The sequence below is a fragment of the Nerophis lumbriciformis genome, linkage group LG17, assembly GCF_033978685.3.
Source record: "Nerophis lumbriciformis linkage group LG17, RoL_Nlum_v2.1, whole genome shotgun sequence".
NCBI classification, from domain to species: domain Eukaryota; kingdom Metazoa; phylum Chordata; class Actinopteri; order Syngnathiformes; family Syngnathidae; genus Nerophis; species Nerophis lumbriciformis.
Genome location: NC_084564.2, coordinates 31,556,764 through 31,573,134, shown reverse-complemented (window position 1 = coordinate 31,573,134; position 16,371 = coordinate 31,556,764). Strand labels below are relative to the sequence as shown.

At 37.5% G+C, this 16,371-nt stretch overlaps 2 protein-coding genes across 2 annotated transcripts in view; one reads left to right on the top strand and one right to left on the bottom strand.

Moving 5' to 3' along the window:
* itpkcb (inositol-trisphosphate 3-kinase Cb) overlaps positions 1 to 8,424 on the bottom strand; it is a 64,214-nt gene extending 55,790 nt beyond the window's left edge. The window contains exon 1 of the mRNA XM_061973084.1: positions 8,066 to 8,424. Coding sequence (XP_061829068.1) covers positions 8,066 to 8,164 — 99 coding nt within the window. The 5' untranslated portion in view covers positions 8,165 to 8,424. The remainder of the gene's footprint in view (positions 1 to 8,065) is intronic.
* A 2,744-nt stretch (positions 8,425 to 11,168) lies between these two features.
* Positions 11,169 to 16,371, top strand: part of gfm1 (G elongation factor, mitochondrial 1) — a 37,555-nt gene continuing 32,352 nt past the window's right edge. Inside the window, exons 1-3 of the mRNA XM_061973081.1 lie at positions 11,169 to 11,539; positions 11,599 to 11,751; positions 11,859 to 11,991. Of these exons, the coding sequence (XP_061829065.1) occupies positions 11,465 to 11,539; positions 11,599 to 11,751; positions 11,859 to 11,991 (361 nt within the window). The 5' untranslated portion in view covers positions 11,169 to 11,464. The remainder of the gene's footprint in view (positions 11,540 to 11,598; positions 11,752 to 11,858; positions 11,992 to 16,371) is intronic.

The window sequence follows — 16,371 nt, the reverse complement described above, 5'->3', positions numbered from 1 at the left end:
ACATGAGCATGGTGCGATTGTATTCCACAAAATGATGAAAGTGATCATTTTAAGAGCCATTTCTTTTTCCGCACTTTTCCTTTTCCTGCTTTTATTACATACCTTCATGAACGACTTCTTTCGGGTGTCTATAAAAGCTTGTTTCCTCTATATATGAACACCCAAGAACAAAACAGCAAAACGGCATTTCCTGCTCAAACTGTAACTTGTTTTAATTCTACCATCATGTGAATTAAGCCACGAAGAAGAAAAAAATCAGACGCGACATCATATGAAACCCAGCAATTATGATTTCCCCTCTAATATAATGACTTTCACATAGTAAAATTGTGACTTAATTATTGTAACTCAATTGTTTTTAACATTACTGTACATAGTTGTTTTCTTTCTTTCCTTTTTTTGTCTTCTTCTTTCTAAATGTACAATATACTGTCATAACAATATTAAATGATGACTTCTTTATTCTTGTCAATTAAAAATTGTATTACATAACATTAGGACTTTTTTCATTATATTAGGACTTTAATAGAATACAATGACTATTATGTAACTGAAATTACAACCTTAATCTCTTTTCCCATATTACAACAGTATTCTCCTGAAAACTCTTTATGAATATAATACTGCGACTTTATTAATGTTCACTTCCAGCTAGGGGTGTAACGGTACGTGTATTTGTATTGAACCGTTTCGGTACGGGGGTTTCGGTTCGGTTCGGAGGTGTACCGAACGAGTTTCCACATGAACATATTAAGTAGCCGGATAAGCTTAAGTCTTAACAAGCTGCTCCGCTTCGTACTGCCTCTGTCTCTGTCAGTACTCCGCAGCACCCAGCATTGTCCCACCCACACAACCATCTGATTGGTTACACACAGAGCGGTAACAGCCAATCAGCAGTGCGTATTCAGAGCGCATGGTGTCAGTGCTCCAGGGTCGAGCAGATAGGTGTTTAGCAGGTAAGCATCAGGCAGCGGACTCTTCCCAAATTATAATAAACACCACCCAGTCAACTACTAGTAACATCACTATGAACCTGTTGACGTTCTAGAAACATAAACGGCCGCTCAGCTCGCTCGCAGTCCTGGCTTGAGGTGAAGGCTAATTCACTTTTAGCGTAACGTTAGCTCATTTTGCGGTGTGTGTGTGTGTGTGTGTGTGTGTGTGTGTGTGTGTGTGTGTGTGTGTGTGTGTGTGTGTGTGTGTGTGTTACGGACAGCAAAGCCCTGTCTGTCTGTTATTTCACTTGACTGTTTTCTGTGTTGATTGAGCTGCACTGTAAAAAAAAATCATATTTTTATGGTAAATTTACTCTAAATTTCTACTGTAATTTTTCAATTTTTTTTAAATAGTTTACAAAACTGTAGAATTGAAGACATTAACTGTAAATAAACAATCCGCCTGTTAAGTAATGTGCCAGTAATGACAAACTATGTATATTTCTTTCTTTTTTTTTACAGAAAAATACCAAATTAATTATACATACCATTTTCTGTTTTCTTAAATTACTTTCAAATTCATGTAAAATTACAGTAATTATCTTTCATTAAATATGTAGCTTGTTATATAAAAGTCTATGTCCATACTAACAATCTAACTTGAATAAAGTATTTTTCTGCAGAACTGTTTGCATCGTCACTTTATTAAAGGTGGTTGATCTTAACAATTCAGAAAAAATCTGTAAAATAATGGTATTTTTCTGTGGAACTGCCAGCGTTGTCACTTCATTAAAGGTGTTTGATCGTAATAATTTGGAAAAACTCTGTAAATAAAGGTATTTTTCTGCAGAACTGTTTGCATCGTCACTTTATTAAAGGTGGTTGATCTTAATAATTTAGTAAAAATCTGTAAAATTACGATATTTTTCTGCAAAACGTTTAATGAAAAATTCTGTAAATATATTGTTTTTTATCATTATTTGGTTTACAATGTTTTACTTTAATTTTATGGTTTTCGTTTGGCAGCCGTAGCTGCCAGTGGATGACCGTTTTTTTTACAGAATTTTTTTTTACAGTGTGTGTTGAAACAGCAAAAAATGACATTATGTTAAATGAAGAGTTTCCTTAAGCTGTCTCTGATAGTTGATATAATAATGTAACTGCATCATTAAGCCTACATGAACTCCATGGTGTTCAGGGATGAATAGTCTCCCCTATTGCTATTATACTATTTTTTCAGCTATAGTTACATTAATCATTAGTAATGGAGCAGCCTAGTTTTGAATGGCAGGGTCCCTGCTATCACATGTTGATAAAAAAAAAAAACATTTACATAATAAAAATCAACTACAGGCTTCCCAAATGCTGTAATAAATTAAGCATGATGAGTTGACTTAAAACTGTTTAATGTTGCACTGTTTATATGTAGAAAAAAAGTTTTGTCATTTTATTTAATCTGAGCAACAACTTGAGGCAGTTTAATGTTGATTAACGTGGACCCTGACTTAAACAAGTTGAAAAACTTATCGGGGTGTTACCATTTAGTGGTCAATTGTACGGAATATGTACTGTACTGTGCAATAAGTCTCAATCAATCAATCAAAAAAAGCACTTTATATGTAGAAAGGTTTTGTTAAGAAACCATTCTGAGCCTTATCTTATTTAGTTTTTATTTTATATATGTTGACCACATTAACCCTGGCAATGGACCCTGTATGTTATGCTATTGTTTACAAATTTGGTAAATAAATAACCAAAAAATTTATTTTTTGTTGTTTTCTTACTGTACCGAAAATAAACCGAACCGTGACCTCTAAACCGAGGTACGTACCGAACCGAAATTTTTGTGTATTGTTACACCCCTACTTCCGACGTACAGACATTTTTTTTTCTTATCATCTTCCTGCGGGTCTGTACTGGTACAATACAACTATCCTGTTTTTATGTTATGGTTTTTTTTCTGGTTTGTCTTGTTCAATCAAGTCTTGTTATGACTACGATCATATTAGTGTTAGTTTTAAATTTTTCTTTGTTTTGTTGTACACCTGTGCGATGACAATAAAAGTTTAGTTTGGTCTTTATTTGAAGGGACAATGAACAGGTATGTTCTGCACCAGATTATAACTAAATAGCTCATTTCCATCTGCAGTCCCTGGTTACCTAAATTAAAGAGATACAAAAACATGCAATACAATTATACTATAGCATGTAATCAAATTAAGAAAAGTCATAAAATGCCCTTTCATTGACACATACTTACACATTACAACCACCCCTCCTTTACATCATAACACATAGCATTCTATTCTTACAATAGTGTGACTTACTTCTAATTCATTTGCATCATTCTTGTAAAATTACTACCATATTCTAGTATACGTACAACACATTTTGCAAAATATAACTTCATTCTAGTAAAATGATAACTTTTCTCTCCTCATACACCTCTGTTTTTATTTTTTCCCAGTAAACAGAATACATTCCTTACTCGGACACATCACATGTTCATACAGACTGTACGTAGGCTGAAGTTTCATTTCATCAATTTCAAAGCCAGATAGCTTGTTTTTTTTTGTTTTTTTTATCTCTGCCATGTACTGTTCTGCTACACTCAGCTGTCAGGAAGGAATGCTAGTATGGCGAAATCAAGACAGCAAAGATAACGATGGAAAAAAGTGCTCATTGCAAGTGACACACATGCATGCACATTGTTATGCAATCCGTGTTCAAAAAGAATATGACATGTAAATGACTCAGAGTAAGTTGACTGACTGAATGGGATTTGTTCCGAATGCTAAACAATTTCTTTTATAAGGATTGTTTTATAAGAAAAAGAGTAAATGACAGATGATGCACTCTAATATTTGTCAATTAGAAGAATAATGTGTGCTTTTTCTTATTTTGAAAATGTAAATATGTGATGTGCTTTAATGTAAAATACACTTAACCATTAATACAGTTTTGAGGATGATTTATATTCATACAAACAGGACAACAATCTAAAGACATAATGTATCATCTTGATATAGATATTGATATTCTGCATGCTATCATCTATATCATTAGGTAAAACTGTAAATGGAAAATTTTTTAAGTAAAACTCATATACTGTAAAGCGGGGGTCTCCAACCAGTAGCTCGTGAGTTACCGGTAGCTCGCCAGATGATTTTGAGTAGCTCACCAAATAGTCAAAAAAAATTTGCTTAAACTCTCAGCATTTGTATAACTCTTCAATTTAGACTTAATTAATTACACATTACCACAAACTAACATAAAGACAATGATTGCACTCTTAAAATGTAGATCTGCTTCCTTAATAATGTACAATTTATATGTTGCTAGTCATATAAATAAAACAATAAATCATTTATTTTTATCCAATCTACAAACCCCGTTTCCATATGAGTTGGGAAATTGTGTTAGATGTAAATATAAACGGAATACAATGATTTGCATATAATTTTCAACCCATATTCAGTTGAATATGCTACAAAGACAACATATTTGATGTTCAAACTGATAGAAATGCTTTTTTTTGCAAATAATCATTAACTTTAGAATTTGATGCCAGCAACACGTGACAAAGAAGTTGGGAAAAGTGGCAATAAATACTGATAAAGTTGAGGAATGCTCATCAAACACTTATTTGGAACATCCCACAGGTGAACAGGCAAATTGGGAACAGGTGGGTGCCATGATTGGGTATAAAAGTAGATTCCATGAAATGCTCAGTCATTCACAAACAAGGATGGGGCGAGGGTCACCACTTTGTCAACATATGCGTGAGCAAATTGTTGAACAGTTTAAGAAAAACCTTTCTCAACCAGTTATTGCAAGGAATTTAGGGATTTCACCATCTACGGTCCGTAATATCATCAAAGGGTTCAGAGAATCTGGAGAAATCACTGCACGTAAGCAGCTAAGCCCGTGACCTTCGATCCCTCAGGCTGTACTGCATCAACAAGCGACATCAGTGTGTAAAGGATATCACCACATGGGCTCAGGAACACTTCAGAAACCCACTGTCAGTAACTACAGTTGGTCGCTACATCTGTAAGTGCAAGTTAAAACTCTCCTATGCAAGGCGAAAACCGTTTATCAACAACACCCAGAAACGCCGTCGGCTTCGCTGGGCCTGACTGAGCTCATCTAACATGGACTGATACAAAGTGGAAAAGTGTTCTGTGGTCTGACGAGTCCACATTTCAAATTGTTTTTGGAAACTGTGGACGTCGTGTCCTCCGGACCAAAGAGGAAAAGAATAATCCGGATTGTTATAGGCGCAAAGTTGAAAAGCCAGCATCTGTGATGGTATGGGGGTGTATTCGTGCCCAAGACATGGGTAACTTACACATCCGTGAAGGCGCCATTAATGCTGAAAGGTACATAAAGATTTTGGAGTAACATATGTTGCCATCCAAGCAACGTTACCATGGACGCCCCTGTTTATTTCAGCAAGACAATGCCAAGCCACGTGTTACATCAACGTGGCTTCATAGTAAAAGAGTGCGGGTACTAGACTGGCCTGCCTGTAGTCCAGACCTGTCTCCCATTGAAAATGAGTGGCGCATTATGAAGCCTAAAATACCACAACAGAGACCCCCGGACTGTTGAACAACTTAAGCTGTACATCTGTGAAGGCGCCATTAATGCTGAAAGGTACATACAGGTTTTGGAGCAACATATGTTGCCATTCAAGCAACGTTACCATGGACGCCCCTGCTTATTTCAGCAAGACAATGCCAAGCCACGTGTTACATCAACGTGGCTTCATAGTAAAAGAGTGCGGGTACTAGACTGGCCTGCCTGTAGTCCAGACCTGTCTCCCATTGAAAATGTGTGGCGCATTATGAAGCCTAAAACACCACAACGGAGAACCCCGGACTGTTGAACAACTTAAGCTGTACATCAAGCAAGAATGGGAAAGAATTCCACCTGAGAAGCTTAAAAAATGTGTCTCCTCAGTTCCCAAACGTTTACTGAGTGTTGTTAAAAGGAAAGGCCATGTAACACAGTGGTGAACATGACCTTTCCCAACTACTTTGGCACATGTTGCAGCCATGAAATTCTAAGTTAATTATTATTTGCAAAAAAAAATAAAGTTTATGAGTTTGAACATCAAATATCTTGTCTTTGTAGTGCATTCAATTGAATATGGGTTGAAAAGGATTTGCAAATCATTGTATTCCATTTGTATTTACATCTAAAACAATTTCCCAACTCATATGGAAACAGGGTTTGTATAATGATTTAAAAAGAAATCAGTGTTGGCGGTAAAGCAGGTGAGCCACGTAAATAAGACCTCCCACAAAACGGCGCATCCTGAAGCGAAAGTGACTTGAAGATGATGTGTAAAACATCATCTATGCAACATTTTGAGCAAAGAACCACCATCACATGTTAGGTAGACCACAAGGAAGTCTTTTACCTTTAGAAAAAAATAATATGATTTCTTTAATGCGCCCTATAATCCGGTGCGCCTAATATATGAAAAAAGATTAAAAATAGACCATTCATCAGCAGTGCGCCTTATAATCCGGTGCGCCCTATTATTAATTATTTATTATAGGTCGACTCCAAAGTAATGCACTTTCCGGTACAGTTTCTTAAATTTTGATTTGCCGAAAGGTTTATTGATCACAAATACTGCATTTGTTTTCTTTTGTGTTATTTTTTAATGAATGAAGTAACGTTTATGACAACCTTTTTTCCAAAACACAATATAGAATGTGAGATATAACAGGATAATGCATAAATTTATCATTTGTTTTCAAGACGCTTACAAAAAAGTGGGACCCCAAAAATGTACTGTGGGACCACATTTTTATGACTTGATGGGGTCATTTTGAAAATTCCTAGCGCCAACACTGCTGCATGCTATCATCTAGTTCTAATAGTATATATCATTAGGTATAAATGGTACATTTTAAAGTAACAGTCATATACTGTAAAGCGGGGGTCTCCAACCAGTAGCTTGTGAGTTACCGGTAGTTCGCCAGATGACTTTGAGTAGCTCACCAAAGAGTCAAAAAATATTTGCTTGAACTCTCAGCATTTTTATAACGCTTCAAATCAGACTTTATTAATTACACATTACCACCAAATAGCATAAAGACAATGATTGCACTCTTAGAATGTAGATCTGCTTCCTAAATACTCCAACAGGCTCCTTCAGCTTGGTTCCCACAGTGTTGGATTCAAGAACTCCTTAATTCCACACTCCATCCAGCTGTATAAAACACTGGCCATACAGCAATAGATGATATCTGTCTATTACCTTACACCTGACATGTTTGCTACCTCTCTTTGTTTATAATGTATATTTTCTGCTGGATCTACTCTCCACTTTATGCTGCAGCTGTTACATATACTGTTATACCTGCTCAGTGGCCTTGTGGTTAGAGTGTCCGCCCTGAGATGGGTAGGTTGTGAGTTCAAACCCCGGCCGAGTCATACCAAAGACTATAAAAATGGGAGCCATTACCTCCCTGCTTGGCACTCAGCATCAAGGGTTGGAATTGGGGGTTAAATCACCAAAAATTATTCCCGGGCGTGGCCAGCGCTGCTGCTCACTGCTCCCCTCACCTCCCAGGGGGTGATCAAGGGTGATGGGTCAAATGCAGAGAATAATTTCTCCACACCTAGTGTGTGTGTGACAATCATTGGTACTTTAACTATGTCTATTTCTAAATAATGTACAATTTAAATGTCGCCAGTCATATAAATAAAACACAAAATCATTTATTTTTGTCCGATCTATACTGATTTAAAAAAAAGATGCACTATAAAGAAATGCATACTTAAAAAAAATAAAAGATGTAGGTGAATGAAAGGTTTTAATGCACAATGTGCCAACAGTTTGTTAGGCTCTGGCAAAACAAGCAATATACAGTATATTCTCTTTGTTTGGGGAGACATAAGACATGGAAATAAAGGTTATAAAAATGAGATTTTTCTTTTGTAAAAGCAGTTCTTAAAAGAAAAAAGGGTGGAGATACACAATACAGCCAAGATCCTAGTAAAAACAAGTTGTGTATTAAAGTACAGCACATTGAAGTATACAGATAAAGTCAAAACAGCAGTCCTAGGGCAACAATAAATGATTTAAAAAAATATATGAGCAACCTTACCTGGCAGTTTTGTCCTGTTGTAATTATTGGATCAGCTTTAAAAGTTGATGTTGTGGAAATGCAGTACTGGTGCCGACTAGTATTAGTACCACACTGCATGCGGTTAGTGCGGAAGAAGAAACGTCAACAACACCCAGAGAGCAGCTTGCCAACTTCAGCCTTTGTGGTATAACGGTAACGGGCACACCTAGCTTTAAAAGGAATTCCCTAGCATTAGTCCGTATGGTAGCTAAAACACGTTTTAACCCTAAATGTGGAGTAAGGACTTCCGCAAATGAAGAGTATCAGATGAAAAACTTTAAAGTAGTTCTACGCTGCGGCGACATAACGAAACTAGCTAGTGGCTAATGTTTCCATTTCCGGTCACGTGTGTTGCCTTCAGGTGCCCACTAAAGTGCAGTAAAAATGTCAAGTACTTTTGGACTTGTTTTAGTTCTTTCTTTTTTTAGCTAGCTATCATTGAACTCAAATCATATATATATTATGCTGTTTGAAAATGACAGACAAAAAATACAAACAGCTGCACCATTTGCTGCCGACAGCTCATTTGTATTGGCCTGCGCTGCACATTCTATAAATGAAATAATACAAAAAATACACAACAAAAATGGGTACATAATACTTTTTTTGAGCATATTAGATCCAAAGTCAGAATATGCAGAATGATCCCAAACCAAAAAAACACAAACATACTGGAAATAAAGATGCAACAGGAAATGCTGCAAACTCACAAAACACACTGTTGCAGCATTTTAAAAAACAAACGCTAAATAAAACAACATAAAACAACTGCGTGAGCAAACGGCTACAACAGTAATCCTAAATTCATTCCTGTGTTATTGCCTAATGAAAACCAACAAGTGATTGATTCCTATATTGTTATTCTTTTTTTTAAATGTATACTATTTTTATACCAGTGTATCATATATTCTGTATCTTTTATCCAGTATACAATGTGTATTTTTTCTGTTAAGACTGTTATTTATCATTTTCATGGCTGAATAAGCTACAAACCCCGTTTTCATATGAGTTGGGAAATTGTGTTAGATGTAAATATAAACGGAATACAATGATTTGCAAATCCTTTTCAACCCATATTCAATTGAATGCACTACAAAGACAAGATATTTGATGTTCAAACTCATAAACTTTTTTTTTTTTTCAAATAATAATTAACTTAGAATTTCATGGCTGCAACACGTGCCAAAGTACTTGGGAAAGGGCATGTTCACCACTGTGTTACATGGCCTTTCCTTTTAACAACACTCAGTAAGCGTTTGGGAACTGAGGAGACACATTTTTTAAGCTTCCCCGGGTGAATTCTTTCCCATTCTTACTTGATGTACAGTTTAAGTTGTTCAACAGTCCGGGGGTCTCCGTTGTGGTATTTTAGGTTTCATAATGCGCCACACATTTTCAATGGGAGACAGGTCTGGACTACAGGCAGGCCAGTCTAGTACCCGCACTCTTTTACTATGAAGCCATGTTGATGTAACACGTGGCTTGGCATTGTCTTGCTGAAATAAACAGGGGCGTCCATGGTAACGTTGCTTGGATGGCAACATATGTTGCTCCAAAACCTGTATGTACCTTTCAGCATTAATGGCGCCTTCACAGATGTGTAAGTTACCCATGTCTTGGGCACTAATACACCCCCATACCATCACAGATGCTGGCTTTTCAACTTTGCGCCTATAACAATCCGGATGGTTCTTGTCCTCTTTGGTCCGGAGGACACGACATCCACAGTTTCCAAAAACATTTTGAAATGTGGACTCGTCAGACCACAGAACACTTTTCCACTTTGTATCAGTCCATCTTAGATGAGCTCAGGCCCAGCGAAGCCGACAGCGTTTCTGGGTGTTGTTGATAAACGGTTTTCACCTTCCATAGGAGAGTTTTAACTTGCACTTACAGATGTAGCGACCAACTGTAGTTACTGACAGTGGGTTTCTGAAGTGTTCCTGAGCCCATGTGGTGATATCCTTTACACACTGATGTCGCTTGTTGATGCAGTACAGCCTGAGGGATCGAAGGTCACGGGCTTAGCTGCTTACGTGCAGTGATTTCTCCAGATTCTCTGAACTCTTTGATGATATTACAGACCGTAGATGGTGAAATCCCTAAATTCCTTGCAATAGCTGGTTGAGAAAGGTTTTTCTTAAACTGTTCAACAATTTGCTCACGCATTTGTTGACAGAATGGTGACCCTCGCCCCATCCTTGTTTGTGAATGACTGAGCATTTCATGGAATCTACTTTTATACCCAATCATGGCACCCACCTGTTCCCAATTTGCCTGTTCACCTGTGGAATGTTCCAAATAAGTGTTTGATGAGCATTCCTTAACTTTATCAATATTTATCGCCATCTTTCCCAACTTCTTTGTCACGTGTTGCTGGCATCAAATTCTAAAGTTAATGATTATTTGCAAAAAAAAAAAAAGGTTTCTCAGTTTGAACATAAAATATGTTGTCTTTGTAGCATATTCAACTGAATATGGATTGAAAATGATTTGCAAATCATTGTATTCCGTTTATATTCACATCTAGCACAATTTCCCAACTCATATGGAAACAGGGTTTGTATATATAACCCTACAATGAAGCATCCTTTAATATGGTCTTTCCATATTAGACAATTGGCAACATGGCACACTAATTACATGAAGTGATTAGTGTGTAAATATAATTAGTAGGATTCAGCTGCTTATTCATACTCCTTTTTGGACACATTGAATTGTGCAAGTGTAAAATTGGGATTTACTTTGTTAAGCATATTCGAAATATACTAAAACATGACCTGCATTTGTAGTTTAGTTTAGTTTTTAGTTTCCTACCCCCTTCAACATAATACGTAGTGTTACTTAATGGATAGCCCAGATTCACAAGCATACAAACCAAACAAATAAATCCAAATATAATGAAAAAAAAAAAAAAAAAAAAAAGTGCAAAACTTCATGAAGTACAAACCGAACAAAAAAAGTAATATACACCTCACGGGATGATACAAAACAAATACAAAACCAGTCAAAAAATAAGTAAAATAATAAATATAAAGCAAAAATGTAGACACTTACGGCTGTCCATATGGTCTTATTGTTCTGTCTTTATATCTTTTTTTCAATTGGAATATATTTCTACAATCTTTTATCTCATTGTAGAGAGAAATCCATAGTAGTTAAACTTCAGTACAGGAGGTGGCGGTATGCATATACAACGTTGGTTGCGACCCGCCATAAAATGAAGAAGAAGAACTGTTGATGGCATGAGTCTTGGCACCTCTCTGTTTCCGTACACCCAGAAGTCCAGTTTCACAACCGGCAGCAAGCTGAGCGCCGGAGTCCGGCGTGACATTCAGCCGCTGTTGAGGCCTGACCTGTCTGTGTGTGCCTGCCAGCATGACACTTCTTCACAAGGCACTTTCTTTGACAAAAAGGCGACCTCTCACTTCAGTAGGCGTCACTATTAAGAAGGTAAGCCAAGCGTCGGTTTAGAAGAGGTGAAGATGGAAGTTTATGTGTCGTTTCTCCAGGTGCTCATCAACAACTGCCGACCATGCTGCTCAGCTGTGCTCCCCAACAACATGATTCGCAACATCGGCATCTCCGCGCACATCGACTCGGGGAAGACCACCTTGACCGAGCGTGTGCTGTACTACACGGGGAGAATAGCGGAGATACACGAGGTTGACGTCACTTCCGGTCAACGTTGGCTCTGAAATGGCAGGTGTAGATGGATGGATTTGTAATGGCTGTGTTATATGTATGTATATATATATATATATATATATAGGTAAAGGGGAAGGATGGCGTTGGAGCCACAATGGACTCCATGGAGCTGGAAAGGCAAAGAGGCATCACCATCCAGTCAGCTGCTACCTACACAATGTGGAAGAACCACAACATCAACATCATTGACACACCAGGTACTAAAACAATGCTTTCTAATCAAACTCAACTGAAGGTCCCGTGTTATGCGAACCTCAACTTAAAGAGGAACTGCACTTTTTATTTTTGGAATTTTGATGATCTTTCACAATCATGACGACATCTATATCAATCAGTCAATCAATGTTTACTTATATAGCCCTAAATCACGAGTGTCTCAAAGGGCTGCACAAGCCACAACGACATCCTCGGCTCAGATCCCCCATCAGGGCAAGGAAAAACTCAACCCAATGGAATAACAATGAGAAACCTTGTTGGGGCGACCGGTGCAATGGACGTCGAGTGGATCTAGCATAATATTGTGAGAGTCCAGTCCATAGTGGATCTAGCATAATATTGTGAGAGTCCAGTCCATAGTGGATCTAACATAATAGTGAGAGAGTCCAGTCCATAGTGTATCTAACATAATAGTGTGATAGTCCAGTCCATAGTGGATCTGTAATAATATTGTGAGAGTCCAGTCCGTAGTGGATCTAACATAATATTGTGAGAGTCCAGTCCATAGTGGATCTAACATAATAGTGAGAGAGTCCAGTCCATAGTGGATCTAACATGATAGAGAGAGAGTCCAGTCCATAGTGGATCTAACATAATAGTGTGAGAGTCCAGTCCATAGTGGATCTAACATAATATTGTGAGAGTCCAGTCCATAGTGGATCTAACATAATAGTGAGAGAGTCCAGTCCATAGTGGATCTAACATAATAGTGAGAGAGTCCAGTCCATAGTGGATCTAACATAATAGTGAGAGTCCAGTCCATAGTGGATCTTACATAATAGTGAGAGTCCAGTACATAGTTGATCTAACATAATAGTGAGAGTCCAGTTCATAGTGGATCTAACATAATAGTGTGAGAGTCCAGTCCATAGTGTGTCTAACATAAAAGTGTGAGAGTCCAGTCCATAGTGGATCTAACATAATAGTGTGAGAGTCCAGTCCATTGTGGATCTATCATAATAATGAGAGTTCAGTCCCTAGTGGATCTAACATAATAGTGTGAGAGTCCAGTCCATAGTGGATCGAACATAATAGTGTGAGAGTCCAGTCCATAGTGGATCGAACATAATAGTGTGAGAGTCCAGTCCATAGTGGATCTAACATAATAGTGTGAGAGTCCAGTCCATAGTGGATCTAACATAATAGTGTGAGAGTCCAGTCAAAAGTGGATCTAACAGGGATCTAGTTTCACTATCCCGCCCATAAAATCCGATGATTAACCATTCAAAAAGCGCCAACAATACTCAATTTACATTTTATGACTTGAATATTAACCAAGTATTAGTGATATTGTTATTACAATCGCCAACGCAGACACGTTTACATTGAGTGGTCTGCTGTTTCCTCGCTTTCCTGCTCCTTATACATTTATTGTAGATTATAAATCATGCCTCTCACCTAGAAAGTAGATGAATGAGAATATAATCCGACAAGTTGCTACACTTTGACCGCCATTTAGGACCTGGAACTGGCGAGAACGGCACGAAAAGCGCTTGTTTTCCCTCGCCCCTGACCCCACCCCGTTTCTTTGCGAGGATTATGAGACATATTTTGTATCTAAATGGGCATATATGAACATCCCAGCAGTCGGCATCCTAATAACAGCAGACCTTGCACAGTAAGTGATGTTTTATTATGTTTGTTGGCTCTCAAAGTCGTCAGGTCTTTCAAAATAATTGTGAATGATAGGCAAAGTTCCAAAAAGTGCCGTTCCCCTTTATAGGGGAGCTGCACAGTTCCTACGTACGACAAGACAAGTACACACGTTTTTCTTTTTTAATGCATTCAAAGTGGTTAAATACAGCAAGTACAAGGTGACTAACAATGGTTGTACACTATTCCGTCTACAACGCCGTCTAAATAAACATCCAAAAACGCCAACAATACTCCATTTACATGTCGTGACCTGAATATTCACAATATTCAACTATTATTAAAATAATAGCAATATTGTTGTTATAAACACTCACGCAGACAAACTATTCTTAGCTGCGCCGTGATCACAGAGCGCTAACTAGCTTATGCTGCTACAGTATATTGACATACTAAGACGGTGAGCTGCATCACCTCTAAATTGATGAAAGGTAATTCCAGGTTATAAATCTCACCTGGATAATAGAGGGTTCTAGCCATAAACTGAGAAGTTGGTCAACTTTGACATTCAACTTATACCTGGAGATGGCGAGAAAGACATGAAAACGTGCTCGTTCGCACCCACTTTAAAAAAAAAAATGTATTTAATATTTTTATCTGCGGCTAGATTATGATTACTTCTCCATCTAAACGGGAAGATATGAGCATCCCTATGTACATTAAGTGATTGGTTTATTATGTTAATTATGAAAACATGTGTTCTTGTCTTACATAAGGATCATTATTGATAGACAAAATTCCAAGTTCCCATATTAAGTGTGCCCAAAACTTAAGTGTGTTTTGAGATATGAGCTGTCTCGAGGCTAATTGTTATGCTTTCAGTTACAAGCAACAATTTGAGTTCCGAGCATCCCCGCCATGAGTTGTTATAGCCGTAAGATCCACCCAAGCATCTGATTAGACTCGCTATTATTTGCTTATAGCCAGAGACAAACATACATTTGTTTTCCAACCATGGAAAGGAAGGAAGTGGATGTGAAGGACAGTGCTCAGAAGAAGAAGTGGATGATATTCATTGATATAAAGATCGAAATCATCACAAACAAACAAAATGGTTGGATATGTGTCCTGCGATTGGCTGGCCACCAGTTTAGGGTGTACCCTGCTTCTCGCCCCGAGTCAGCTGGGATAACCCCAATGATGACCCTAATGAGGATAAGTGGTATAGAAACCGGTTTGGGAGTAGCACTGCAAATATGCCCCATACTGAAGCAGAATGAGTCGATAATGCCAGCCAAGGATGTTAGAATAAATTATCAACAGCAGACATTAATCCAAGAAAATATGGAGCTACTGTAGAAGTCCACTCTCCAAGGTAAATTCTGTCACATCAACGTTGATTTGACATACAAATAGATAGATGGATAGATAGTATTTTATTAATTCCTTCAGGAGAGTTTCCTCAGGAAAATTAAATTAAATTAAAAATGTTTTGAGTTAAGCGCTCTGTCACAGAAGCAATTACCGGTAAACTCATAAACTGAGTACAACCCGTTGCAAAGAATATGGAATGCCCAGACTTGGAGGATGTTCATTCAGTTGTTTGATTTTGTAGAAATATAAATACATAACACAAAACCTGTTTCAAATGGCACCCTTCTGGCTTTGAGAAACCCTCAAATAAATTAAGAATATAAATTGTGGTAGTAACAGTTGTATTTTTAGATCAAGCAGAGTGAAAACATTTTTGGAATTAATTCTAAAGAAACAAAGTATGCAATCGCCCTGTAAATTTTCATTTCCAAAGCTAACACCTCTCTTAGATGAAATATGTTCACTAGTCTGCAGTTAAAAAGGAGTGTTCACACAATCAAACACCGTATCCAATTTAAAATAATTCTCCTCACTTTCAAAGCTATCCATAACCTTTCTGAGTCATATATCTCTGACCTGCTCCATGTCGCCACACCCTCACGTTCCCTAAGATCCTCTTCATCCATCCATCTCACGGTCCCCTTACACAAACTGTCCACCAAGGGTGCCCCAGCTTTCAGCCGCTAAGCCCCTCATCTTTGGAACTCATTACCACCAGACCTTCGTAATATAGACTCAATATCCCTCTTTAAATCAAGACTCAAAACACACCTATTCCTGACTGCTTATTCATTGTAAATCTTATCGATCTTTGTTGTTGTTGTTGTTGTTTTTATCCAATTGATTTTATTGTTTTGATTTTGTACGGTGTCCTTGAGTGCCTTATAAGTTAAATGTATTATTATTATTATTTGAGAGCTCTTGCACCGTTACATGAATCATGACTCGAACACCACAGATGTCAATTGAAAAAAATGTAAATCATCATGCAAAGTTTCAAAATATGTTGATTGTTCACAGTCAGCTTTGTCCAAAATCTGGACCAAGCATCAGCATGAAAAGGTTATAAAAGGAAAGCATCCTGGTAGACCAAGGAAAACATCAAAGCTGCAACACCGAAAACTTAAAGCAATGTAGAAAATGCACAGCAAAACAAATTAACAAATAGGCAGAAGCTGGAGTCACCGTCTGTGGCCAAACTATTAGAAACCGCCTAAAGGAAGCGGGATTTAAATACAGAAAAAAAACATGAAAGCCGTCATTAACATCTTTACAAAAAAAAAACAAAGTTCCAATGGGCTAAGAAAAGGCAATCTTGGACTATGGATGACTGTCATTTTCATTGATGAATCGCAAATCTGCATTTGGTAAGGTAATGATGGTAGAACTTTTAT